The sequence below is a fragment of the Pimephales promelas genome, chromosome 5, assembly GCF_988280905.1.
Source record: "Pimephales promelas chromosome 5, fPimPro1.hap1.1, whole genome shotgun sequence".
Taxonomy (NCBI): domain Eukaryota; kingdom Metazoa; phylum Chordata; class Actinopteri; order Cypriniformes; family Leuciscidae; genus Pimephales; species Pimephales promelas.
Genome location: NC_142773.1, coordinates 12,325,638 through 12,352,845, shown reverse-complemented (window position 1 = coordinate 12,352,845; position 27,208 = coordinate 12,325,638). Strand labels below are relative to the sequence as shown.

Below are 27,208 nucleotides of genomic sequence, written 5' to 3'. Positions count from 1 at the left end.
TGAATAAGGGTCTTATCATGCGAAACGATCGGTTATGTCAAAACTTATTCCAAAAATGTAACTTTTCTAAGGACAAATGCTAGCCTTGCTCTATTCTGTGAGGCGCGTTTGTAACGTCACGTAATACGTAATCACGTTCAAAAGGTCACGGGCGACGTAGCTGGAATTATTAACTGTCTTTTGGACCTTGGACCGTCTGGTTCCCATGTAAGTCCATTATATGGAGAAAAATCCTGGAATGTTTTCATCAAAAACCTTAATTTCTTTTCGACTGAGGAAAGAAAGACATGGACATCTTGGATGACATGGGGGTGAGTAAATTATCAGCAAAAGTTTTTTCAAAAGTGAACTAATCCTTTAAACTTTCTACACAAAACTTACAACCAATGGTCAAAATGCATTTTTTCAAACCGTTAACACTTTTATCCAGTTGCTTGGATACAATATACATACACACAGTACCATTTGTTCATTAAACTAAAATCACCCGTTCAAAATAACAAACTTAAAAGTATTACCATTCCAAAATGTATCAGATTATCTTTTTTTTAGGCCCCTGTCTTGAGAATTTGCATCCAAAATATAGGGTTAATGGACATGTAAGTACATTCAGTGATCAATCGTATCAGGCTGCAAAAGAATTTTCCTTTTGAAGAGAAACTTTAACACTGCATCTGATAATGATGGGAACGCCCTCATTGTGACTAGTATCTGAATATGTGTAACAAAGCAGCGGTGAGTGTAACAGGGTGCCATCATCAGATTTGTGTCTTTAGGAGCTGCTTTCTTTGTATGCACATGTCTAAAGTAAATTTGGAAACGCCCTCTGGCAGCTCTCAAGGGCACTCCAGCTGGGGACCATTACAGCAGGTCAGGTGATCTAAATGAATTATTAGATGGTAGTTTGTTAAATTAATTGTTTAAATAAATGATTCTGCAAGTGCAAGTTGTCTTTAAAGGTATGAATGCACAATGCATTGTTTTGAACATTGCACAGCCTTAGTCACAAGTGATGACCATTTAAATGTTTTTTCTTTTTGTATACACATTCTGTGTGGGCTTGCTCAAAACGGACTGATTCTCCAGACTTTTGCTTACGAGCATGAACAGAAAGTATCTCCATCAAAACTGAGTGTGCTGAGCAATTTGTTGAGTCTCCAGAAACTGGGTGCCAGGGATGTTGTGGTCCAATCTATCTACACTGTCAGCTTGATAAAAGTGATGCGACTGGTTTACTGGCCTACTCTCATGTGAAACAATCCAATTCATTGTGCTTGCTGCACCATCCGTCAAAGTGTCAGTTGTGCCATGTGGCACTGATGAAGAGGGTAAATAGCAGGCCTACACTTCCACTTGTGGTTAGGGACCTACTATATAACTCTAAAGTTGACTCTGTTTGGCTTTGAAAGATGTTTTTTAGGGCAAGTATGTTTTCCCCCTCTTGTGGAGTGTTCCACTGAGTTGTCTCAATGCATGAAAGTAGGTCTCACTGGATTAAGATGGAATGCCTTGCAAAGGTCATAAACGGTCTGTCAGTTCTGCAGTCTGAAAATCCACATCAGAGAGATGCTTAACTTCCACTAAATCCCTGATATGTTTCACTCTAGGTACCAAAACTATGGTTTGATTGATGGAGCTTGTCATTTGTCCTGTCTAGTTTTGTGTTTGAACCGAAGAGCACAACATGCATGTGCTACAGAATGGAAAGCTAGTACACCTTCCCTTTTGTGTAGCAATGAAAACCAACCTTGCTTGTAAATTATTATCATATATACTAAGCTGCTAAGCTATTGATTTTTTGTACTTTTACATGCACTGTACTTTTTCATGTAACATTGCTATAGAATGTATAGACTGGAATCCAGTGGCGGCTGCTGGTCTTTCAAAGAGGGGAAGCTCTTTTTTCTTCTTCTTTTTTTTTTAAACTCGACTGTCAGGTGTGGGGATGGTGAAAAGAGCGAGGACTCGATGCAAAGTTGATGGGCTTTATTTTATTGATAAAAACAAACAAAAAACAAACAAGGGGAATAAATTGGGAGCAAAAAAGGCAGGTAACGAGGGAGGACAGGTGGGGCAAAATAACTAATAATCAGGAAACAAGATATGGCACAACAAACACATGACAAGCACAAGCCATGTGCTCATACCAAACATGACAAAAACACATGACCAATAAAACAAATTAAAAAGCAATTGTGCTCACACAAAATGAGACCTGAAGAACGATGAGAACACTCATAAGACACGTGTTCACACAGAACATGACAACATGACAGCACACAGCTAGTTTAAAACACAAGCTGTGTGCTACACAACACAAGACAAAACATGACATGAAAGCACGCGGCCGATGTAAACATAAACCATGTGCCACACAATACACAACACACTGAACAGAGCGAACACGACAAGACAGAACGCTAACGTTACGCATGAGTACGACCATAAGGTCATCCTGTGCACTCACAACCGAAAACAAACACGCGGAGAATGCATGTCCGAATCCCAACACAAAAGTGAAACCAAACAGATGTGCCGTGATTCAAACACCACGCCCGCACATGTAACAAGACACCTGACATCGATGGAAGAAATGTGGGAATTAGGTTGAACTGTGAAATATCTGATGAAAATTGCAAATACTAAGAAATATGTTACAGTAGTTCGTCTTTCGAGTAAAATACACGCAAAATTCGCGACGAGACTCTTTAAAGTCTTTAAACTAGCTTCCGCGTCAGCGATTTTTTTATTGGGTGAAATCACTGTCAATCAAAAGGAGATGCAATCCTCCAATCATCACGCGGACGCCCGGACGCCAGGCCAGCCCACTTCCCTATTAACCCCAGAGACGCCCGGCGTCCGTGGGCGGGACATAATCGCAGCATTTATCCAATGACCGTCTAGTTTAACAGCACTGAAAAAAACTGTTCAAAGCAGCCCCATTGAAGTCAATGGACGCCGAGCTTCAACGGGGAAATGCCATAGGAAAACGCATGCACTGTGACGCGCTACAGGAGGCGCTGCATGAGAAGGAGATCAAGTCAGCCGACCTGCTATTTGTTGCTTATTCTGAACGAACTCGTCTTCGAGATTACCGTGTTCTAACGCATTTTTACTCATTAAAATGTTAACATAATAGTACACATTTGATCATTATTTGTTTGACATTATAGGGGAAGCTGAGCTTCCCTTGCAGTCTTCAAGGGAAATCTCCACTGCTGGAATCTACTATTAAAGTGGAATTAAAGATTGAACTGCATGTTAGCTTTCTTATCTAACAGAGCAATTGTACCAAACCTTCCAAGTGTAAACGCACCCCGTAGGCTATTACCCTACTATATCTAATTTAGATTTCAATTTTATTAGGCTTTTATTTTATGATTTAACCTATTATTGTTTAACCTAGGATGGAGAGCGTTCAGCTGAAAGATGAGAAATGAAAAATTAGCTTAGTTTGTCTGTTAACAACTGACCCACAGAGGGAAGGACAAAAATGTAACAAACTCGTAATTAAATTTTCAACTGCTTCTAAGGGAATGATTTAGAGTCAAATGGTCTGTTATAATTTGCTGCAGTTGCTGCAGTTTTCACAGATTTTTAAAAGGGTTAAACGAGTCTGAGGCAGATTTTTATTCGAGCTGAGATACAGTAAACGACAGGGGTGCTATACATTTTCGCTAAAAAAAAAAAATTCTAGCTATGCTGATGCACTTTTGACTTGAAGTCCCTAGCAACCTTTTAGCAATGATTTAGAAAACACCTTTTAAAACATACTGTTATCGCTCTCTTATATGTAACAGTTAGAATATGCTCACTGTACTTTGTTGTTTGATCCAGCCTCTTATGCCCAGTGTTATTGTGATTCTGAATCAGCAAGATCCCAAAACTGTATGCTTGATCCAGCAGAAATGCAGTCTCCACTTATGTTTTGACACTATACCAGTGCATTTTGTTCAGCTGAGGTTAATTAATTTTGTGTCTAGCTCTAAGCATCCTGCCCTTACTTCTTTATAGTTTTTCAATGACTAAGGGAAAGAGGAACACAGCATTCACCCTGCTTGATTAATTACCTCATTGTTTTGATGTGCTTTGTGCTGTCTTAACATTAGGCTTTGGCTGTGTGTATCAATGTAGAAGGAATAGATCTACTGCAGGTTGCTTTAATCCAAGTTGAGCAAACTTCAGAATAGTTCAGAAAAAAAACTGTTGTGCCAGATGCATACAGATGGACCAAAAGCACAGACAACAAAAGAAACTGCAGAGAAGGATGTAAAGTCATGTCTGTCATTGAGACAGATCTCTCAGGACTGTTCAGTCATCCTTGTCAGATGCGATATCATATCAAAACTTCTGTCCTGCTTTGTTGCAAAGCTTTTGTCTGCTGTCTTAAGAATTGCATATTCTAATAGATTAGCTTCAATGAGCAGTGTGCTTGTAATATGTTTAAAACTGTCTAAGCCAGTGTGCATTTAAGCAATTTCACACGAGTAAGAATTTCTAAATATATGCTGAATATCAGAACAGCTGTGATTCATCCATAGACACTATGGGCCCTATCTTTCACCCAGCGCAATTGACTATGTACACCGACGCAGTAATTTAGGGAATGAACTTGCGCTCTTGTGGGGCCATTTAGCGAAAAGAGGAGGCGTGTTCCAGCGCAAACATTCCATGGTGCTATTTTGCAGTTCCAGAAATCCGCCACTAACCAGGAAAAAAAACTTGTATGAAGTCAATGACGTGTTATTCAGAAGTTATTTTAAGGGCACCCTTAAAATAATGGCCAATCAGAGACAATCTCAATGCCCAGTCACATACACATATGTTGAGCGCGTCAACACAATGGCCAATCACAGAGATATATGTTGAGTGCGTCAACACAATGGCCAATCACAGACATATATGTTGAGCGCGTCAAAGCAATGGCCAATCACAGGCATATATGTTGAGCGCAACAACTCAATGGCCAATCAGAGACATATATGTTGAGTGCGTCAACACAATGGGCAATCACAGACATATATGTTGAGTGCGTCAACACAATGGCCAATCACAGACATATATGTTGAGCACATCAACACAATGGCCAATCACAGAAATATATGTTGAGTGCGTCAACACAATGGCCAATCACAGACATATATGTTGAGCACGTCAACACAATGGCCAATCACAGAAATATATGTTGAGTGCGTCAACACAATGGCCAATCACAGACATATATGTTGAGCACATCAACACAATGGCCAATCACATAAATATATGTTGAGCATGTCAACACAATGGCCAATCACAGAGATATAATGTATGTTGAGTGCTTCAAAACAATGGCCAATCACTGACATATATGTTGAGCGCGTCAAAGCAATGGCCAATCACAGACATATATGTTGAGTGCATCAACACAATGGCCAATCACAGATGTTGAGCGCATCAACACAATGGCCAATCACAGACATATATGATGAGTGCATCAACACAATGGCCAATCACACACATATATGTTGAGCGCATCAACACAATGGCCAATCACACACATATACAGTATGTTGAGCGCATCAACACAATGGCCAATCACACACTTATATGTTGAGCGCATCAACACAATGGCCAATCACAGACATATATGTTGAGTGAATCAACACAATGGCCAATCACAGACATATATGTTGAGCGCATCAACACAATGGCCAATCACAGACATATATGTTGAGTGAATCAACACAATGGCCAATTACACACATATATGTTGAGCGCATCAACACAATGGCCAATCACAGACATATATGATGAGTGCATCAACACAATGGCCAATCACAGACATATATGTTGAGCGCATCAACACAATGGCCAATCACACACATATATGTTGAGCGCATCAACACAATGGCCAATCACAGACATATATGTTGAGTGAATCAACACAATGGCCAATCACAGACAAATATGTTGAGTGCATCAACACAATGGCCAATCACAGACAAATATGTTGAGCGTGTCAACACAATGGCCAATCACAGACATATATGTTGAGCGTGTCAACACAATGGCCAATCACAGACATGTTGAGCGCATCAACACAATGACCAATCACAGACATATATGTGGAGCGCATCAACACAATGGCCAATCACAGACAAATATGTTGAGCACGTCAACACAATGGCCAATCTCAGACATATATGTTAAATGCGTCAAAGCAATGGCCAATCACAGACATGTATGTTGTGCATGTCAACACAATGGCCAATCACAGAAATATATGTTGTGCATGTCAACACAATGGCCAATCACAGAAATATATGTTGAGCACGTCAACACAATGGCCAATCACAGACATATATGTTGAGCGCATCAACACAATGGCCAATCACAGACATATATGTTGAGTGAATCAACACAATGGCCAATCACAGACAAATATGTTGAGTGCATCAACACAATGGCCAATCACAGACAAATATGTTGAGCGTGTCAACACAATGGCCAATCACAGACATATATGTTGAGCGTGTCAACACAATGGCCAATCACAGACATGTTGAGCGCATCAACACAATGACCAATCACAGACATATATGATGAGTGCATCAACACAATGGCCAATCACACACATATATGTTGAGCACATCAACACAATGACCAATCACAGACATATATGTGGAGCGCATCAACACAATGGCCAATCACAGACAAATATGTTGAGCACGTCAACACAATGGCCAATCTCAGACATATATGTTAAATGCGTCAAAGCAATGGCCAATCACAGACATGTATGTTGTGCATGTCAACACAATGGCCAATCACAGAAATATATGTTGTGCATGTCAACACAATGGCCAATCACAGAAATATATGTTGAGCACGTCAACACAATGGCCAATCACAGACATATATGTTGAGCACGTCAACACAATGGCCAATCACAGACATATATGTTGAGCACGTCAACACAATGGCCAATCACAGACATATATGTTGAGCACGGTAACACAATGGCCAATCACAGACATGTATGTTGAGCACATCAACACAATGGCCAATCACAGACATATATGTTGAGCACATCAACACAATGGCCAATCACAGAAATATATGTCGAGCATGTCAACACAATGGCCAATCACAGACATATATGTTGAGCACGTCAACACAATGGCTAATCACAGACATATGTTGAGCTCATCAACACAATGGCCAATCACAGACATATACTGTATGTTGAGCACGTCAACACAATGGCCAATTACGGACATGTATGTTGAATGCATCAACACAAAGGCCAATCACAGACATATTTGTTGAACGTATCAACACAATGGTCAATCACAGACATGTACAGTATGTTAGCCATATGTGTTACCCTTTAGTCTGATAGAATCCTTTTGAGCTGCTTTTTCAAATCAAATTGAATGGTTCAATGTTGTGAATTTGAAATATGAGAGCAGCTGTTAACACATATAATTTAATGATATGGTCAGAATCTCAAGTCTTAAATGACTGGTGTGTTCTTATCTAACAGAACATGACCAGAGAACAGAGAGTAAAATGAGAGAGCTGCCTTCTAATGATTCATAAAAAATCTAATTAAACTTGTCTGCAGGCCATGGCTAGATTCTTTGTCAGCCTAGGGTTTCCCAAGCTTTTATGTCAGAACCCATTTGACCTAAAATGTTTATGAATTTAATTTTTCAATAATTTAACAGCACATTCGCATGTCCATGGATCTCTGTTATCAGTTAATGGCCAATGGTAACATGCAGGTAAATAAATTTAATAAATTGCCTTTATTTTACAATTATTTATTAAATTATGATTTAAATAATGATGAAATGATTTAATAAATTTTAAGCTTTCCATCAACTCACAAACCCCGTGTAGTTCCCTGTGGGAAACTGGGTTTAGCCAGTGAGAAGGCTATTGAGAAGCTTTCTACCTGTCAATGATTTGTGTGTTCACAGCGGGCAGTCCACATATGTAAGGAAGCTGAGGGTGTAATACATGAACTTTAATTCAGTGGCTAAGTCTGGAGGAAGTTCTAGGCCAGAACCAACTGTTGCCTTAAATGCAATACATTGCAGATAATTATTTAGAAATAGTTTTGTGAGAAACAAGCTTCTACTGAGGAATTGTTTCTCAGAAGGTCACTTAAGATGCAGGAATCCATTTTGAAATAATATGCATTCAAAATAAACCACAAAGATGGATATAAACCGTTTTCTTTTTCTTTAGCAAGAAGGGTTAGTTATGCACAGTGTCACATGTCATATCAATTCTGTTTGGTACAAATCTACATGAAGGAATGAGTGATGTTTACGGATATACATCACACTCCAGTCGATGAGGAAAGATTCTCCTGTATGTCATTTTCAGTCTTCAATTCCTCCCAGCCCGTAACTATGGAAACTGTGAGTTGAGGCGAGTTGAAGACTAAAAATGCTGTACAGATACAAGTAACATTTTTTTTTGTCCAGCAACGTCCATCAGAGAATCATCGAGAACAGAACATCTTCGGTGAGTCTGGCCCAGTGTTTTCTCCTATAGTATTTGATGATTGTGACTCGAACATCTGTTAGATATGAAACTTGAGCAATGGATTTTCACATGTTTCACTAACTGCTGAATTACTGTAATCTTCAATATAAAACCAACGAAAAGCAGAATTTATTTAAATACTGGGATATATAAGTATGCACATTACAAATGTTAATGTCTGATGTTGAAATGTGCTCCTGACATAATATTTGCATTCCATTTATTACTCAGAGAGCAAAATATTCTTGGAAGTGGTGAGCCTTTAATATTTATTATCATTTTTGCACAGTTGTGGAATAGTTCTCAACATCTGAGATTTTATTATTAGACCCAATTAAGTAGTAGAATAGATATATATTACTGTATATTATTTTGTGGTTTTGCCTCAATAGTCACTGTCAAGAAAGTAAAAGCAATCAAATGCCATGTCTCTTCCACACCGCATATGTAAGCAGCACATATTTATTTCACTGACCATAATAATAAGCTACATCATTTATACTGCTTGCGTAAGCAGAGTGATGCTAGCAGTCGTTTCTGCATTGAGCTTAGGAAAAATGCTCCACAAAACCTGTTTGTCAATAACGCACTGAAATTACGAATAATATAATAAACGTATTTTTGATCACCTAAATGACATATTTAAACATAATTTCCTTGAAAAAAATTGTATCTTCATGCCTTAAAATCGCTTGAATGTAACTCTTGCCTCATTTAGTATACACGGTTCTATGAATATGTAAATTAGCCCCACCTCCACTCACTCACTCACACCAGTTCAGAGTTTAAGCTTGTTCGACTCGATACAGCACTGAAGTAGTGCATGCCCGTTAGAAATTCTATCTTGAGACTTGAGATAGCGCTGACACCACATGCGACCAATGCCATCAAAGTACCGCGATTCGAGAGCAGCCAGATAATTCTCCAGGGGTGCGTTTCCCGTACAACGACGCAGTTCACTGTTTCACTACCATAGTACGATGCATCGTTGGAAAAATCAACTAGATAGTCACGACTGTTTCCCGAAACCCACTGTCGCAAAGTATCGTTTAACCACGTTGGTTTCGCACGTGGTGGAGTAATAACTACTTTTAATGAAACTGTTTGAGATCCAATTAACGCTAGATTTGTTTTATATAAATTACAGACATGTCATCTGAGGACTATTTCTAATTGTTCTCAGTTGTTCTGCTTTATTACCAGACTCAATATTTGGCTCGTTCTTACATAGTATGCATGTTCGCACATGCGCACTCTTCAAACACGTTACTTCAAATATTTTGACAAACTAAAAGACGTAAATTCCATTTGTATGTATTCTAAATAAAAGGCACCGGTTGTACTGAATGTCAGCTTGCTTATTTTGCTCAAGATAAGGATTTATTACCTCCAAATGTTATGCAATATTGAAACAATGCCTCTAACCATAGGTCGAGAGCTGTCGTTCAAACTACCCAACTTTGCGATGCTGTTTGCGAATGTTCGTTGGAACGATGGTTTTCGGGAAACACCGACTCGTTGAACTATGCAGATAACGACGGAACTTGCGACCATAGTTGGCTAATGATGCTTTCGGGAAACGCACCCCAGAGCGGCTGCACAAGCTTTGATGACGACACCGCTGTTCCACGATTGGCCGGATTTACCGCATGACAACGATCACGTATGTTTCGTGTTTATTCTCACTCCTTCAGTTCCACTAATGCTTTTAAACAGTCAAAAACAATCTTTACATGTATTTAGGATGTTATATTGTGTCATGTGTATCAAAATAAAACTGATACAAAAAACATAGACCCCGCTACATTGATAGTATAGTCTTATGTCAAACTTTATTCTTGTACAAACAGACGCTGTATTAAAGGGGTGATGAACTGGCTTTTTAAATTTTATTATATTGTTGTCTGAGGTCAAATTATAATGTTCGCTTGGTTTTTGCATTCAAAAACATCAGAATGAATAAGTAATAGGCTATTTTTTGAGCCTAGCTGAAAAACACTAACTTTTTATGGGCGTCTCGCACTGAAGACTTGGAAGTAAACGCCCACTGCTGTGAGTGGATAACACTTTTGCATATTATAATGAGTTTCAACTCACCCGTCGATGCACTTGGGGGAAATTGTTTTGAAAATGTCCAATGTTGTAAAATGGCAAACGGGATGATTCGCCCATACATGTTCGACCCAGAGTCCGTGTGTTGCACAATTCATGTCAGATCCAATATACTGTAGACGGCACATCTCTTAATCGTTTTTCTTTACGCTTAATCGGACTGCAAATCCAGTCTTGTTTACAAAACAATCCTCAGTGAAACGAACAGAAGGACAATGTTTTACCTCATCAGCTGGAACAACATTAAAAATAAAGTTCATCCATGCAGTCCGGAAGCTTATGCAGCGACTGTCTTCATCCACAACCAGGCACTGCACAATATTTTGTATTGCTCAGTAGCTCTATCCGGTTTGTCACGAGGTAGGCCTATGTCATTTAGCTATGCGTGTAATGCGCGAATCGGTGGACGGGGCTAAACCGGCCATTTTGAAGTAGGCGTTGATCTTCTTCTCCTGGGGTGGTGTTTTATCCTCTTTGTCGTCATAGTTCTCCACTTTGAAAAACGAGTCGTTTGCTGAGCCTGGTGTCAATAAAAGCTTTTATTGAACTAACAAGGACGTTTTCAGTTCTGAAACTTACAGGATATTATTATAGAGTAATATGATGACCTCTTAGATGTCAAAAGCTCGAGGAAAATTCGATTTCTCAGTTCATCACCCCTTTAAGCAGTACTTATAAATTTTTGAAAAAAGTGTCCGACTTCACGTCTTTTCGTTTTCAGCTCCTACTCTTGTTGCTCGGTTACTTCAAGCCTCAGCCAAGTCCAACAAACTTTTCCACTCGTTGACGATCACATGTTGACCTAATTGGTTAAACAGACCCGATTTCAAACAGTGTTTTTGTGACTGTCTTTGGTTCACTGCAGTTTTAAGGAGAAAAATCTCAGCAATGGTGTTGAATTTGCATATGGTTTGTCGTAAAGGAGTAGCTCACTTAAAAAAAAAAAAAACTTTTGCTGATAATTTACTCACCCCCATGTTATCCAAGATGTCCATGTCTTTCTTTCTTCAGTCGAAAAGAAATTAAGGTTTTTGATAAAAACATTCCTGGATTTTTCTCCATAAAATGGACTTCAGTGGGAACCAGATGGTTCAAGGTCCAAAAGACAGTTTCAGTGCAAAACTAATAACAAAGTTTAAGTTTTATAAGCTCAAATGGTCACCTTGCTCTGTACTGTGCTCTGTACTGTTATGCTGACTCTCCTGTTCGAACTCATTCATCAAAATGAAATTTAGAAAAAATGAACAAAATGAAAAAATGAAACATTAAATGAACGAAATGATTAAAAAAAGGATTTGTTCATTTCGCGCAAACAAACAAAAAAGCTTTTAGTTCATTTATTTTATCTTTTTTTTAATGTTCCTGTTTTTTATGTTTTTATGTGTAGCACTTTGAGGTCATTAAATTGATGTAAAGTGCGTTACAAATAAAATATATTATTATTATTATTATTAAACAGAGAAAGGCAAGCATTTGTGCGTATAAAACATAAAGTTTTTTTTAATTATTTTTTTAAAAGACTGATCGTTTTGCTAGATAAGACCCTTATTCATCGTCTGGTGTCGTTTAAAGCCCTTTGAAGCTGCTCTGAAACTCTCATTTGGACCTTGAACCATCTGTTACCCAGTGAAGTCCATTATATGCAGAGAAATCCTGGAATGTTTTCATCAAAAACCTTAATTTCTTTTCGACTGAAGAAAGAATGACTTGGATATCTTGGATGACATGGGGGTGAGTAAATTATCAGCAAAAGTCTTTTTTTAAAAAGTGAATTACGAATTCGAATTTCGAATTCAACGAAATCAATCAATTTTTGTTGGACAAAATCAAGTCCTGATTTCACTCTGATATGCGTAACAGTAGGGAAGATGATTGCAATTTTTGTTTATTGCCATTTCTGCCTAAGAAAAAAAGAAAGAGGAAGTATAAAGTATAAAATAAGCAATGCATTTGTGAGGAATAAAGTCACTTCCCTTTTTTTATGTAACACTCTGGGAGAAACAGGCTTCCATATTTCTGTTCTGCAGCAGAAACACTCTCAGTGTGAAAGGACATCACAAAGCCTGCTGTTGCTCACGCATGTGGTGTGAAACAACCTTCTGGCTTTTCTGACCAGAGCCAAATAAATGTCTCTGACCCAACCAGAAGGGTTATGAATCAGTGATGTTCAGTGATGTCCCATTCCACTTTAAAAATTAATGTACTGGGTCAGATACTTGCGAAGTCTTAACACAACAAGCAACCTCTCTTTCTTCCCAACAAAGAGAAAGCAACAGAGGTTGATCATTAAATGTTTACATTGTTTTTTTGTTTTTTTTAAATACATTTTAACATTTTAAATCGATTTATCTTTGTACATAAAACGAAGTGCATGCCCTTCTTACTAATGAAGTGCAAATTGCAATAGATGCTCAAATCTTTTTATACCCTTGATGTTGATGTTGACGGTGAATGATCATCATGTGTAAACATTGCACCTTTCTATTTCTTGAGGAAATGTAGTTGACTATAAGTATACTTAACAGAGAGCGTATACTAAGTACACTACGTTTTCTTAAGGGAAGTGACATCACAAACCTGGCAGTGTCTTTCATTTAAAAGAGCACTAGTAGTCAATACTAATAACTTCTCACTTGTCTAAAGAAGAATCTTATGAAAAAGGTTTCATTTAAATGATTGTTTTTTTTTTCTGGTAACACTTTACAAGAAGGTTTCATTTGTTAAAATTAGTTAATGTATTAACTAACACAAACTAGCAATGAGGAAGTTATAGTGTTTATTAAACTTTTATCGATGTTAGTTAATACAAATAAAGTTGTTCATTGTTTGTTCATGTTCACAGTGTACAGTCCTTATTTTAATGTGTTTTTATCCTTTTTGTACAACAGTTCAATGTCTGAAACTTTCAGACTTTGGTTCTCCAAATGGCCATTAAATGACAAGTCTAGCTTTGCGCTTTTTTATGCCTGACCAGTTATTATTATGATTTCACTGCCTATTAATGTCATTTACCTTTGTTGCATTCCCAATTACCCATTTTTCCTTCTTTCTTTTTCTTCTCTAAATGGAACGGACACAATAACTTTGTATTACTTACAGACATTTGATTACCGCCATGGAAATGAGAGAGCCAGTATACATTATCAGCAATTATTCTGTTGCAAATTGCATAATTGTTCTGTTTACAGGTAAAAGTTAAATGTGATTAAGGAGAATTCAATATCATTTTGAAATGGTATTAATGATGAATGTGAAAAGAATATCAGTCTCTTTGCAAAAGGCAGCTGTGATAATGGGGATCTTTGGTTAATAGAAGAGCCCTTTTCTAATCAGAATTCCTAAATGAGCTGTAATTGTTGTGTAAGCCCAGCCATGGCTGATGGGCTTATTCTTCGTTGATAGCAGGGGGAACGACTCATTAGCGGTATATGCGGTTCTTATGAAGTGCAGGTAGTGAAATGAATGCCGAAGTTTTCTTTTGCAAGGTCATATGAAATCAAAGGACAAACTTACTGTGGTGTTTGACACAATGTTTGGTGCCCCCTAAACATGACGGAGAGGAGAACGATTACACGATTTATGTTGTGACTGCTATTTTTAATGTTTTTTTTCCACAATAGGTACATTGCTGTGCATATTTATGCGAATAAATAAATATTTGAAGGATATTGTATTTTTTGGGTGTGCAATGATACCCTCATGTCACGATTCAATACATATCACGATACTGAACTCGATACAAAATTATTGTGATACTCCAAGACATATGATAAAAGATTAACAAAAAATGTACTGTTGGTTAATAGTCTATGATTCTACGATTTGATATTAGATTGTGTGTGTACGTGAATAGGCTCGGACTTGGTGATGGTAACCCAATGCACAGGAAAATGGTGACACCACCAGAATAAAATTATTGATGATTCTGAAGCTGGAAATGCAGAATTATTTTAGACGAATATGCTTGCACTCCGTCACTGACCAGATATATTTAAAATAATGTAGGCCACTTTTTACTGGTATCATATGGGGCGCCGTTTGTAAAGCAGTAAATGCTGAAAATAACAGTAACATTTTGTCACATTTAGCTTCAAACTATGTTTAAAAAACTTGTATGAATTTTTGACAGTCACTATTTAGCGCATTTATATGTATATTTGTCAACTTAGAGAAATTTAAAATAGTTAAATCTAAATATTAGATGTTACACCTAAATGTTAAATGTAAATCTAGATGTTAAATCTAAATATAACAACGCATTCTCACCCCAAGGCGTCACCTTTGACCATGCTTCAATATTTGACGTTTTAGGCGCCCTTTAGCGTCACTTACATGACGCGATCCTACGGCGTCATCTAACTGACGCTAAAGGAAAGCGTCAGTTAGAGGACACGGTTAGGTTTAGGTGTGGGGTGGGGGTAGGGTACACGCGATCCTAGGGCGTCATCTAACGGACGCTAAAGGGCGCCTAAAGCGTCAGACATTGAAGCATGTCCAAATGCATCCCAAGGCGTCAGTTAAGTGACGCCTTGGGGGTGAGAATGGGCTGAATATAAATGTTAAATCTAAATCTAAATGTTAAATATACATGTTAAATATAAATGTTATTTATTTTTTTTTTTTTTGTTATTTGACACTACAAACACATACTGACCTCCTCGAGCTTTCATTTTGTTACTTCTGGTTACCAGCATTTTTAATTTGCATATTAGTTAAATATTTAGTTTCACCCGAAACATTTAGATTTAACATTTATATTTAACATTTAGATTTAGATTTAAAGGTGCATTGTGCAACATTTCATGTTAAAAATAGCCATTTTCTAACCCATACATGCTTAAACAATCGCCTGATGGGCTGAATGAGCCCTTCTCTGAACACTGCGATCGCCTCTATAACCCTGTACAGTAAAATAAATAAGAGGGATCTTAGGGAACTTTTGTCAACTTTTCTACAAAAGTAGAAGATTGATTCAAAGGGGCTGTTTACACCTGGTCACTTCATGCGTTTTCTGTGATCGAATAGCTATTCGATTGCTAAAAGACCAGGTTGCCCTCCGAAACGCATTCGAGACGGATTTGAATCCGATCGCTCAAACCACTTGAGGACGTGGTCTGGGCCGCATTCCAGACGAAACTGGACAAGTGTAAATGCATCTGGTTGTTGAAACCAGGCTATATGTCATCATGTTATTTTAGTCATAAATGACGACGAGCATCACCTCAGATGAGCAGCTGAGCGCCTATTCATAAAGCCGCAATCTATCGCAAATCAAAGTGAAAGTCGCAGATGCTTAACACAACCATCTTCATTAAAAGTAAAGAAATGAAATGATCTTACCAGGGCTGTTGCCGCTCTCGCTTATTGCTGTCTTTGCTGATTTTGAAATTAGCCAATGATTAATAAAATGCAGCTCATATCTGTTGCTTTCGGTGATGTGCACTTCATGAAATCTGTATATAGCGCGGGAATTGAAGATCGGATTAATATCCGTTTTGCAAAAACACATTTATGTGACCAGGTGTAAATGTAATCGTTTTGATAAATCAGATAGCTATCCGATCTGAGAAAACGCATTAAGTGGCCAGGTGTAAACAGCCCCAAAGAGACCGGCTTGTAGTTCATTCCAAACCGCAACGCAAACTCCACGTGAGACAAAGAAAATAAAACTTCTGTCTGTCTAGTTCCAGGCGTCGGAATAATATGAGAGTCAACATCGGGAAGCTTTCAACAAATGGAGAGATCTCCTGTCTGCTCTAGGGCTCAAACGGGTCCTATACAAAGTAATAACTTATATTGTTCAAGAGCGTGTTTCCATAATCATACAATCATAAGTGGATACAGTAAGCACATAAAACAGTTCAACATGGAGATAGATGGAAACAAAAACCGAAGTTTTCTACTACCCCCGTTTTCCCCCCTAATTTACTCGAATGCCTTTCCTTTCATATATTTTATATGACTTGCAGATTTATAACTGTATTACCTCATTATGTCTGTAACAAAAGATGTGTGCCGCTAATGCTCCTTTGGTTGTGAACAGCTCGTGCAAACGTGTGTGTACAGTATGTGTGTGTGTCAGTGTTGGGAGTAACGCATTACAAAAGTAATACATTACAGTAACATATTAGTTTTTGCTGTAACGCAGTAGTGTAAGGCATTACTAATCAATTTTCAGTAATATTTCACTCGTTACATGTTCATTGAGGCTTGTATTACAGTTGTATTACAGTGTATTGTCTGCTTTTACTTCTTAAAGGCAACAGACTATGTGAAAGTTTTAAAGCAGTCTTTTAGTGCCAGTTCAGAGCGGTCGCGTCTGTAACATTGTTTTTTCCTCATAAATGCGAACACGAAAACTAAAATAAAATGAATATTTTAAGTTCTATGAAGACTGGAGAGCCAACCCTTCCTCATCCGATTTGCGCAGTGTAATTAACAGAATTACAAAAAATATATTTTGCCTCCTATTTTTTGTCACGCATGACTGTGTGTCTTTTCCCTAATATTAAAAATAAAACATAGACTGATATTTGTCTAATGTCTGGAGTCCTTTAAGGAAGTAGCCTATACGTTTCAATACATTATGTATTTTCTGAGAATTTTTATTTCAAGTTTTGACTGCAAAATGTCATGTCCATAATGCTGGACTTCCCCAATTTTAAATAATTTATCCTCGACTAGTTTTGTGGTGTAGGTCTACGTATTTTATAATGTTAACTTCAAATAATAGCCTAATTTAAAGATAAGGCAGCATTGGATCTGGACGGTAAGGAGAATAACGCTGGAGTTGGAAGAGGTGTGTCGCGATTCTGTAGGTTCGTGGATCTGAGTCGTGTGGCAAATGGCGATTTCGGTTTCATATTGCATATCGTTACAGCCCAAAAGTTAAGTTCTACTTAGTTATTTTGGTGAAAGTAACTCAAAAGTAATACATGAGTAATGTAACGCATTACAATTCTGGGACAGTAATATTGTAAGGTAACGAATTACTTTTAAATAACAGTAACTAGCAATACCTAATGTATTACAGTTTGGAAGTAACTTGCACAACACTGGTGTGTGTTCCATGAGCGCGCACATCTCTGGTTGCAGTTTCGCTTGTCGCCAGAGGGGGCGTAGTTCTGCAAAAACTCAGATACTTGCATTTTGCACCTTTAACATTTATATTTAAAATTTATATTTAACATTTAGATTTAGATTTAACATTTAGATTTTACATTTAGATTTTACATTTACAATTAGATTTAACATTTAGATTTAGATTTAATATTTAACATTTAGGTGTAACATTTAATATTTAGATTTAACTATATAAAATATCTCTAAGTTCACAAATATTGATGTAATTGTGCTAAAAAATCACCGTCAAAAATTCATACCAGTAAACATTTGAAGCTAAATATGGCAAAATTTTGCTGTTATTTTCAGCGTGAGCCGCTTTACAAATGGCACCCTATAGTATCAGGACCCACAAATATTCCTCAATTGCATTTATTATACATAATATTCATCATTAGTAGGACTGACACTAAAACTCGTTTTCAAACTTATTGAAAAGATTACAGATTTATAGATTATAGATTTACTTATAGTTTTTTTTCACACACATTTTTATTTTAGGTTAACTAATATACAGCATTTTGTCACTATCCACGATATTGGTGCATTTTTGTATTGCTGTATATTGTGACACCCCTAATGTTTTATACACACTGAAATCGTTAGAATTCCAGAATCGTTAGCAAGTGTGAAAATGTATTATTAACATTTATGTCAGGATCCTTAGACCACTTTTTCTTGCATATTTTGACTTTTTGTGAATGTTCTTTCCAACAACATAGTAATTATGACTTAAAGGAGAACTCCGGCGAACAATGAACCTTTGGTCTAATAAAACATCGGTACCTAGTCAATCTTTCTCTGAGTTTTGTTTTCATGATAATCGAATGTAAAGAGTTTTATCTCTAAATACTGTTTAGCGTATAATGCTAGTACTGGGGGCATTGAGTAAGTAAAAAGAAATCGTGTACAGACCGTTTAATAAGAAGATACTTTATGAAGACAGCTCACTTCGCGTATACAGGCAGGAGCCATCTTTAAAAATAGTCTCGATAAGTCGATCCCCGAACGCCGTTCATACAGTTCAGAAGTTTGTTGAACTTCATAGAGTTCAGATCACTCAGCACGACGTTCGTGGTTTGACTTATCGAGACTATTTTTTAAGATGGCTCCTGTCTACGCGAAGTGAACTGTCTTCATAAAGTATCTTCTTATTAAACGGTCTGTACACTTACAAAGTTCTCAATGCTTTGTTTTGCATGTATGGACCCTCATTATGTTACTGTGTGAGTGTGGGGCTATTTTGAGCCTTGTTAGTGGTATAAACTAGCGATTTCTTTTTACTTACTCAATGCCCCCATTACTAGCATTATACGCTAAACAGTTTTTAGAGATAAAACTCTTTACATTCGATTATCATGAAAACAAAACTCAGAGAACGGTTGACTATGTACCGATGTTTTATTAGACCAAAGGTTCATTGTTCGCCGGAGTTCTCCTTTAAGAAGCACATTTGACGTGCATGGGAATGTGTAAATGAAAGCATAAAGTACCCAGGTGTACCGTATGTTTCCTGCAAACTGATAAGTGCATGAATGAATTTGAGCATTGTTGTCCACTAATGCTCTTTACTTGTTTGTCTGGGTGTATCTGTGTTAGTTCTACAGGTGTTTCAGGGCACTTCTCAACTGTGACCAACTCCATCGAGGTTCCAGTATGAAAAGTTCTTCAAAGGCAACTAAAAATTTTCGGCCTGGACGGCGCACAGACAACTTTACATTTGTGGTGGCTTCAGTGGAGCCCACAGCTGTCCTCAATAATACAAACCCAGTGGAGGACGGCCCTCTATCAACGAATATTGCCAGACCTGCAGTGGTCTCCCTTGTGGCCCATTATAATGGTTGAGAGTTATTCTGTTTCAAAAATGGCAACACTTGAATAAACTTTTCACACAAAATGAGGGAAATGCAGTGTGAGATTTGGAGGATTTTACACAGGCATATGTGGCGTATAAAAACTATGAAAAACGAGAAAAGGAAAGAATCCTGAGAGAAGCTGAATTTGTGGAGTTTGTTTTTGTGTTCAATGTGTGTCTGTTATCCAAACATCAAAGTGTTATATTCTAGTAGTAATATGTAGCTAGCAGTTCCTAATTCTGCAGATGTTGATATTACTATTTTTGTAGACCTGTCCAAAATATCTGCAGAGAAAAACAAAAGTCAAGTCACCTTTATTTATATAGCGCTTTTTTAAAATATAGATTGTATCAAAGCAGCTTCACAGTGATAACATGAAAATAATACAACACAGATCAATAATATACTGTACAACACAAATCAATAATATATTCTAATGATATAAACGACTATTCTCAGTACAGTAAACAACAGCTCTTAAATGTCTCTTTGAAAAGACAATTTTTTTTGTAATAGTCCTGAAGGAAAAAAGAAAAGAAAAAAAAAACAATATTTCTAACAATGAACAACTTATCAATTGTTTTAATGGTATTAAAGCAAAAGGGTTCACTTTCAGTCACTCGTGTTCGACGTACAGTAGTCTTATTGGGATCACGCCCTGTCATTTTCGAATACTGTTAAAACGAGCCAATGCAAATTTGCATCTCACACTCTGCCCCACGGCACAGGTATAAATACGGAAGAGGATGCACGCACCAGTTGTATTTCACTTTTTTGTAACCGATCTGTCTTCATATCGATGTCTCTGAAGAGTGTTGTTTATATTAAAATGAGCAAGTGTGTCTTTTCAGGAAGTATCTCCTGGTGGTTCTACAACGTGAGTACAGTGGTGGTTGTGAGCTTTCTGAGCTCTCAACTGCTGTTTTAACAGCATCACATTTCTGTTTTTGTTTGTTTGTCTGACGGCCGATTGAGGGGGAAAGAGAGTGAGTGCTTCACTGTTTCAGGCTGCACCATCCCTGTCAGTGTTGCTGCGATCAGTGCGGCACGCTTCGTGCGATCACCCCAGCCTGCCGCCAAACCCTCAGCACGTGGTCAGACCCTTCGATCCTCCATAGGGAGAGGCTAGTTGGCACTTTAGCACTGTGTTGTCATCGGGTCCAGGCTAAGCTCCTCGTCAGATCTGGGGCCTCATTTATAAACGTTGCGTACGCACAAAAGAAGGCGTACATTGCTCTCTACGCAATAGTTGGTATTTATAAAAAGCAAACTTGACGGTAAAATGGGCGGTCCTTCACGCAAGCTCTGACCCAGGCGTACGCACAAAAACGGGTGAAATGAGAAGTGGCGACACCGTCGGCAGTTGGAAAAAAACACGTGAAGTATGTGAAACTGTAGACAGTTGTGTAAAAGAAATGGCAATACTGCCTCTCATAGCCTAAATAACACAAAGATTTCACAAATCAAGTCTTACAATTAACAGCCTACACGAACACCCGTTTGATCGATCTGCAACAGAAATGCAAATTAACACATTTCCAAAAAGAAAGTGAAATATGTTCTGCAATAATATTGACATGTTATACAATTCATCCTCATAAATAAGATGGTTAACAGAACGAAATAATGTACAAAACTGATATTCTCGCCAATATGTCCGTCTAACGGAGCAGATATAGCAATTAGATAATTAGATAGTTAGGGAGATAGATCGATAAATAGATAGATGTATTATTTGTCCACTGGGGAAAGTTGTTTTAATAGTAAAAATGTCTTCATCAGCTACGGAATCATGGTATTCATACATATGCCTTTAGTTTGTTTTATTTTTGATAAAATAATGTATGACATATGTCTCAACCATTCAGAAAGCTGCAAGAAATTACATTTGCGCTATACTATTTCCCAAGATTATAACCGAGATCCGTAGCTTCTCAGATGCAGAATTAAATGGATGGAAATAAAATGCCCCATCACAATGACGCACAATGGCTGATATTGCGCTCTTAGAAGATGTGGCGATTAAATGGTAGGATTCGGAGTGAACGTATCATCTTCACAACAAAAAGTGGGCAAAAATATATTATTTATTCAAGAATTCCCTCATTGTGCAGTTTATTTCAGTTAGGACAGTCTTGATTTTGTCCAACTCCTTGGCCACCTCTCTAACTGAATTAATGACTAGACACTTTTTTTCCTCGACTTTGATGTCCGACCATTTCTTTTTTATTTCGGCCACAGTCCGAGGTTGTGAGGCTACAGCATTTACGGCGTCTGCAACCTTTTGCCACTCAAGTGCCTTTTTGGCATTAGTAATGCACACTGTGCCCTCCAAACAACATTTTTCTCCTCTTTTCCACCTCGCCGACGATAACTTCTACTTCACATTGAGTGAAGTTACGTTTTTTTTTTATTTCCTCTCTGTGTTTAACATAATTTCACAATCGATGAATATTAACTTGTGGGGATTTCACGGACTATTTATGGGCAACTATGGGCGTGACATGAAGCCGCAAAAGCTGCGCTACATTTAGAATTGATTGTGATTTATTAAGGGAACAGACTGATCTCATGAAGTAGCGTGTGTATGCCACGCCAATTCGTATTTCCATTTTTGGTGTGCTATCAAGACGCATAATTGCCTTTCAGCGTGTTTATGAACGCCGTTGACTTAACGTTATGTAAATATATGACTTACCTCAACCCCGTCCCTAAACCTAACCGTCACTGGGGTTAATGGCATTTATGACTGTTCCCTTACCATCCTAGGTAAAAAAAAGATATGACTTACCTCAACCCCATCCCTAAACTTAACCGTCACTAGCGTTAATGGCATTTATAACTGGAGATTTGACTGCGTGTACAGATACGCGGAATGACCTGGACGTTAATGGCGTAGACATACACGTGGATACACGCGGATAGCTCAAAATGCGTAGAGATAACACGCCACCTGACTCGAAAGTGGTGTGTATGTTTACGCAAAAGTCATGATGTCATGTTGAGGGAAAAATGCGTAGGATGTGCGTACGCACGGTTTTATAAATCCGAATATTTCTGTGCGTACGCACGTCCTATGTTTCACTTCGCCACTTCTGACGCAAATCCTACGCAAAGTTTTATAAATGTGGCCCCTTGATATGGCTTGGATCCGGCAGGCTAAGGGAAAACCTTGGGATAAACAAAGACACTCAAATTAGTGTAGATGCCATTCTTCTTATGATGTAACAAGTAAATCAGGATTTAAGGGAAGTGTTTCCAGTTCCGGCTGACCTAATCTGCGCAGCATAACATTGAATTAGCAGTCTATAATGTATTATGTGTATGATAGGGCAAAGAGATGTGTCTTTAATCGAGCTTTGTGCTTTAATGTGTCTGCTTCCTGGACAATGGTAGGAAGACTATTCCACAGTTTTGGTGCTATATAGGAAAAGGATCGCAATAGACGTGAAGGACTATAATGCGTTAAGAGGTTGCTCAAGTTCAGTGGAGCTAAACCATTTAGTGATTTGTGAGTAATCAACAATATTTTAAAATACAATGTTTCATAGGCAGCCAATGCAGGGTTGACAGAACCGGGCTATTATGGCCATACTTCCTGGTTCTGGTAAGAACTCGAGTTGCTGCATTTGAACCAGCTGTTGTTTGTTTATTAAGCGTGTTGGGCAACCACCTAGTAGAGCATTACAAAGTAAAGTCGTAGACATGATCATTTCTTTGAGAGCACCCTGTACAAGGCATGTTTACGCCCTTAAGTGGAACCTGTCCGTTAAGTGGTGTTTTTCTCACCAAGAAGACCCTCGAAGGTGTTTCAAGCGGCCCCATGCATTCCTTCCTGCAAGATGGGTTGGAGCGAGGGCAGTCTCCCTCCACCCTCAAAGTGAATGTTGCCTCTATTGCCGCACATCACAATGCAGTGGATGAGAGATCCGTAGGAAAGCACAACCTGATCGTCAGGTTCCTGAGGGGAGTGAGGAGATTGAATCCTGCTCTTTCTCTGTCCCATCCACTTATTGGGCTTGTACGTGGACAGAGCGCAAAGCCTCGGGACCTCAGACCAGCTCATTCGTCTGTTACAGATGCCAGCAGAAGGGAAAGGCTGTCTCCAAGCAGAGGTTGGCCCACTGAATAGTGGATGTCCCAAGATGCACCTTGTCCCCCGGGACTGCGAGCTCACTCTATTCGGCATGTAGCCGCCTCCTGGTCGTTGGCGCAGGGTGTCTCGCTGACAGATGTTTGTAGAATTGGGCTGGGTGACACCTAACATGTTCACTATATTCTATAGCTTACGTCAACCTGGTTACTTCCCGTGTGCTCTCTTTCATTCCATTCCCCTCCTATGGACTGGATATGTGTGCCATTCTTGCTCTAGTTCAGTTTCCCTTTTGCCAAAACCCTGTTGAGTTCATCCACACCCCTTTGGCATTGGATGTGGCGGAGCGTCTAATGCTAGGCCCACCACTTGTATGCACCGTGAAACTTGAGCTAGGCTGTCATCCCCACAACGATCCCATATGTGTTTTCTTCCATGGTACGGCTCCCAGTTGCGAGCCTGTGTTTTTATCTTGGCAGAGCTCTCAGCCGTAACGGTAGAGATCCACTTGTCCGACACGACAGTCGCGTGTTGTCGCGACGCCTCCCCACATTTGTACTTTGATGGGCGTTCCTCAAGTTTACCGCTATGTGCGTGGTTTTGAGCCAGTGGCCAGTCTAGAACCAAGGACCTGCGAGAGACTTCCCCCCGTCTCCATATGCTCTACTTCTATTGGATAGTCGCGGCGCGTTCAACGGAATTCATTTGCATAAAGATGGGCATCGGACAGTTTTTTGATGAGCAGCATTTTTCCAAATGAAGCGCCGCCTTCCCGGGATGCTTTGCGGGCACGTTAAAGTCGCGTGACGTCACCCATAGGAATAAAGCGGAGCGCGGCGCGACAGAAGTGCTGCACGGACAAGTGGATCCGCACCCTAACTGTCCGGTTGAGTCTCCCCATCATAGGCTGGAACCACATTAGTGACATTCCATATGTTGTTCTGCCAGGTCATCCGCCCAGTTCATATGTGTATATTCTGTGTATACATGTTACCTCCCTAAGGGCAGGATGTGGCTTCCGCAGCATCCCTTCCTTACATTGACAGGGTACGCTTTCCCACTGTTCCAGCAGTGCGGAACAACAGTGACTTCCCTGGCTTAAGCCCTATCCCATCTCCGCCTCAATATTGCAGGGGGATTAGAAGGCTTTGTCTAAGCACTGGAAGGTGGCAGCACTAGTGGCATTTTCATGGGGATCCCAATCACTCATAACGTACAACTACGTCAAACGTCAGCGACTGAAAGGGAACTTCTTGGTTATCTATGTAATCCTCATTCCCCGAAGGAGGGAATGGAGACATAGTCCCTTCGCCACTATTACTGGAACACCTGGGCTGACTCCGGGCTCCGCTCGGCTCCTCAACGACAAACAGCTGGTGCGTGCATCCACTTCTGTATTCATACCCGTGCCGTGGGGCAGAGTCTGAGATGCAAATCTTGCACGCTAATGTGCATTGGCTCGTTTTAACAGTACTCAAAGATGACAGGCTCCCCAAGCATGATCTCAATCAGTTGTAAAGTACACTACATCTCTGTTCCCTCCTACAGGGAATGAGGGTTATAAAGGTAACCGAGACAGTTTCTACATATATTGTGTTTTTGTTTTATTTTGTTTTGCTTTTTTCAGAAAAGAACAAAAAACAAAACAAAAAAAGAGGGAAGTTGTATAAGATGATTTTTTACCGCAAATGGCTTCTAAACCTGTGTGGGCTGTTTACAATGAATGTAATCTTTTTTTTTTTTTTTTTTTTTTTTTTTTAGGATCAATGTTCAAGGCTAATTATAATTATATTATATTTATGAATAAGTTTAAAAAATATTTGGAAAGCTGGAAAGCTTATAAATATTTGTTAATGTATGTTTGTGTAAAAAAAAAAAGTTGAATGTGAAGAAATGTGTACAAATTACAAATGCGGTCTTTAGATAGACCAAATAAAGTGGAAAAAGCAAACAGAAAGAAAATCAACACTATTTTGTTAGGTCATTTAACTTTACTGTTGCAAACCCGTACATTAGCACTTTATATTTAAGTATACTTCACAAACATAAATTTAATTCATTTATTTTATTTTTAATATCCATTTTTTTATTTATTTAACTAAATATCCATGTAAACATTCGTTTTACATCTACAAGAAAAGGTCTAAATCCAAATCTGGCATCTAACAATTTATTAGCCGACCATATATTAGTCCTCCATGTTGGAAGTGTCTTCTGAATTCTTGACTTTGAAGTTATTACAATTGTGTGTGTGTGTGTGTGTGTGTGTGTGTGTGTGTGTGTGTGTGTGTGTGTGTGTGTGTGTACTTGTCTACCTATCTAAGAGGGGACTTTGGTGTCGTTACACACTCACTAACAGGGGACCGCCGAGGGAAGTGGGGACATTTTTCAAGTCCCCTGTTAGCTATGCCTTAAAACATGTTAAAATCAACTAAAAAACGCTCTGGTGAATTTTTTTAACTTTTGACCAAGTGGGGACTAACACATGTGTGTGTGTTTAAGCCCATACTCAGCAGCGCTCCTGTAGGCTGGAGCAGGAACTGCAGTGGCCCATTAACACACGTCGTTCACACTTCTCTATTGTCTGAATGGCTGGCTGTCCCAAAGCCTCTGAGACTGTAGAGCTGCTTAGTTAAGGTACTTTCAGTAAATTTAATAACCCCACACTAGTAATCATTAGTTAAGCAATAGTAAATGCTTAACTAATGAAAATACAATTATTAAAACACATTATAGATATGCTTTTAAAACAATATTAAAGAATTTATAGCTTTATAGCTGTCTTTATAAATTGCTGATTATTGGTTTAAAAGCATATCTATAATGTGTTTTAATCATTTTAATTCCATGCTTTATTAATGAACAATTTATGATTTCTAAATGAAGTATAGCATTATAAACCATAATAATAAACCAATATAAAGTTATTTAGGAGTTGTCAGTGGTTTATAAGATCACTTAGAAAGTGAGTAAATGATTAATAAACTATTTCAATGTGCATTCATGTATCTTATTATTCAGACATATAGTAATAGTTACTTAGTGTGTTAATACATTTTTAACATGTATTTCTACTGTAATCCAAGGTTAATTCAGGTAGTTATCAACCATTTAGTAGTGGTCAGTTTACTATTTTGTGAGCTCATCTAAAGTGAGGACCTGTTATGCCTTGTAATGCATTTATAAAAGAGATTTCAAAGGCTCAGTTAAATATTTGTTCTTTTATGTTCAAAGTGTTGTGTTTGTTTCCTTTTTCTGTTTAGAATAGAACTGAGCCTTTAAATCTAATTTATGAATGCTTTACAAGATATAACTATTCCTCACTTTAGATGAGCTGCCAAAAAAAGTTAACTGACCACTACCAAATGCTTAACTTCTTGCATTTACTACATTTAAATACACTTAAGTGATCTCATGAATCACTGACAACTCCTAAATAACTGGTTTGTAAATAATGTTATTCTTCATTAGGAAATTATAAATTGAT

At 38.3% G+C, this 27,208-nt stretch overlaps 1 protein-coding gene across 1 annotated transcript in view; it reads left to right on the top strand.

Annotated features, from left to right (window-relative positions):
• Nucleotides 1-26,919, top strand: part of tmtopsa (teleost multiple tissue opsin a) — a 119,626-nt gene extending 92,707 nt beyond the window's left edge. The window contains exon 4 of the mRNA XM_039649658.2: nucleotides 19,372-26,919. Within this exon, the coding sequence (XP_039505592.2) occupies nucleotides 19,372-19,617 (246 nt within the window). The 3' untranslated portion in view covers nucleotides 19,618-26,919. The remainder of the gene's footprint in view (nucleotides 1-19,371) is intronic.
• The last annotated feature ends 289 nt before the right edge of the window (nucleotides 26,920-27,208 follow it).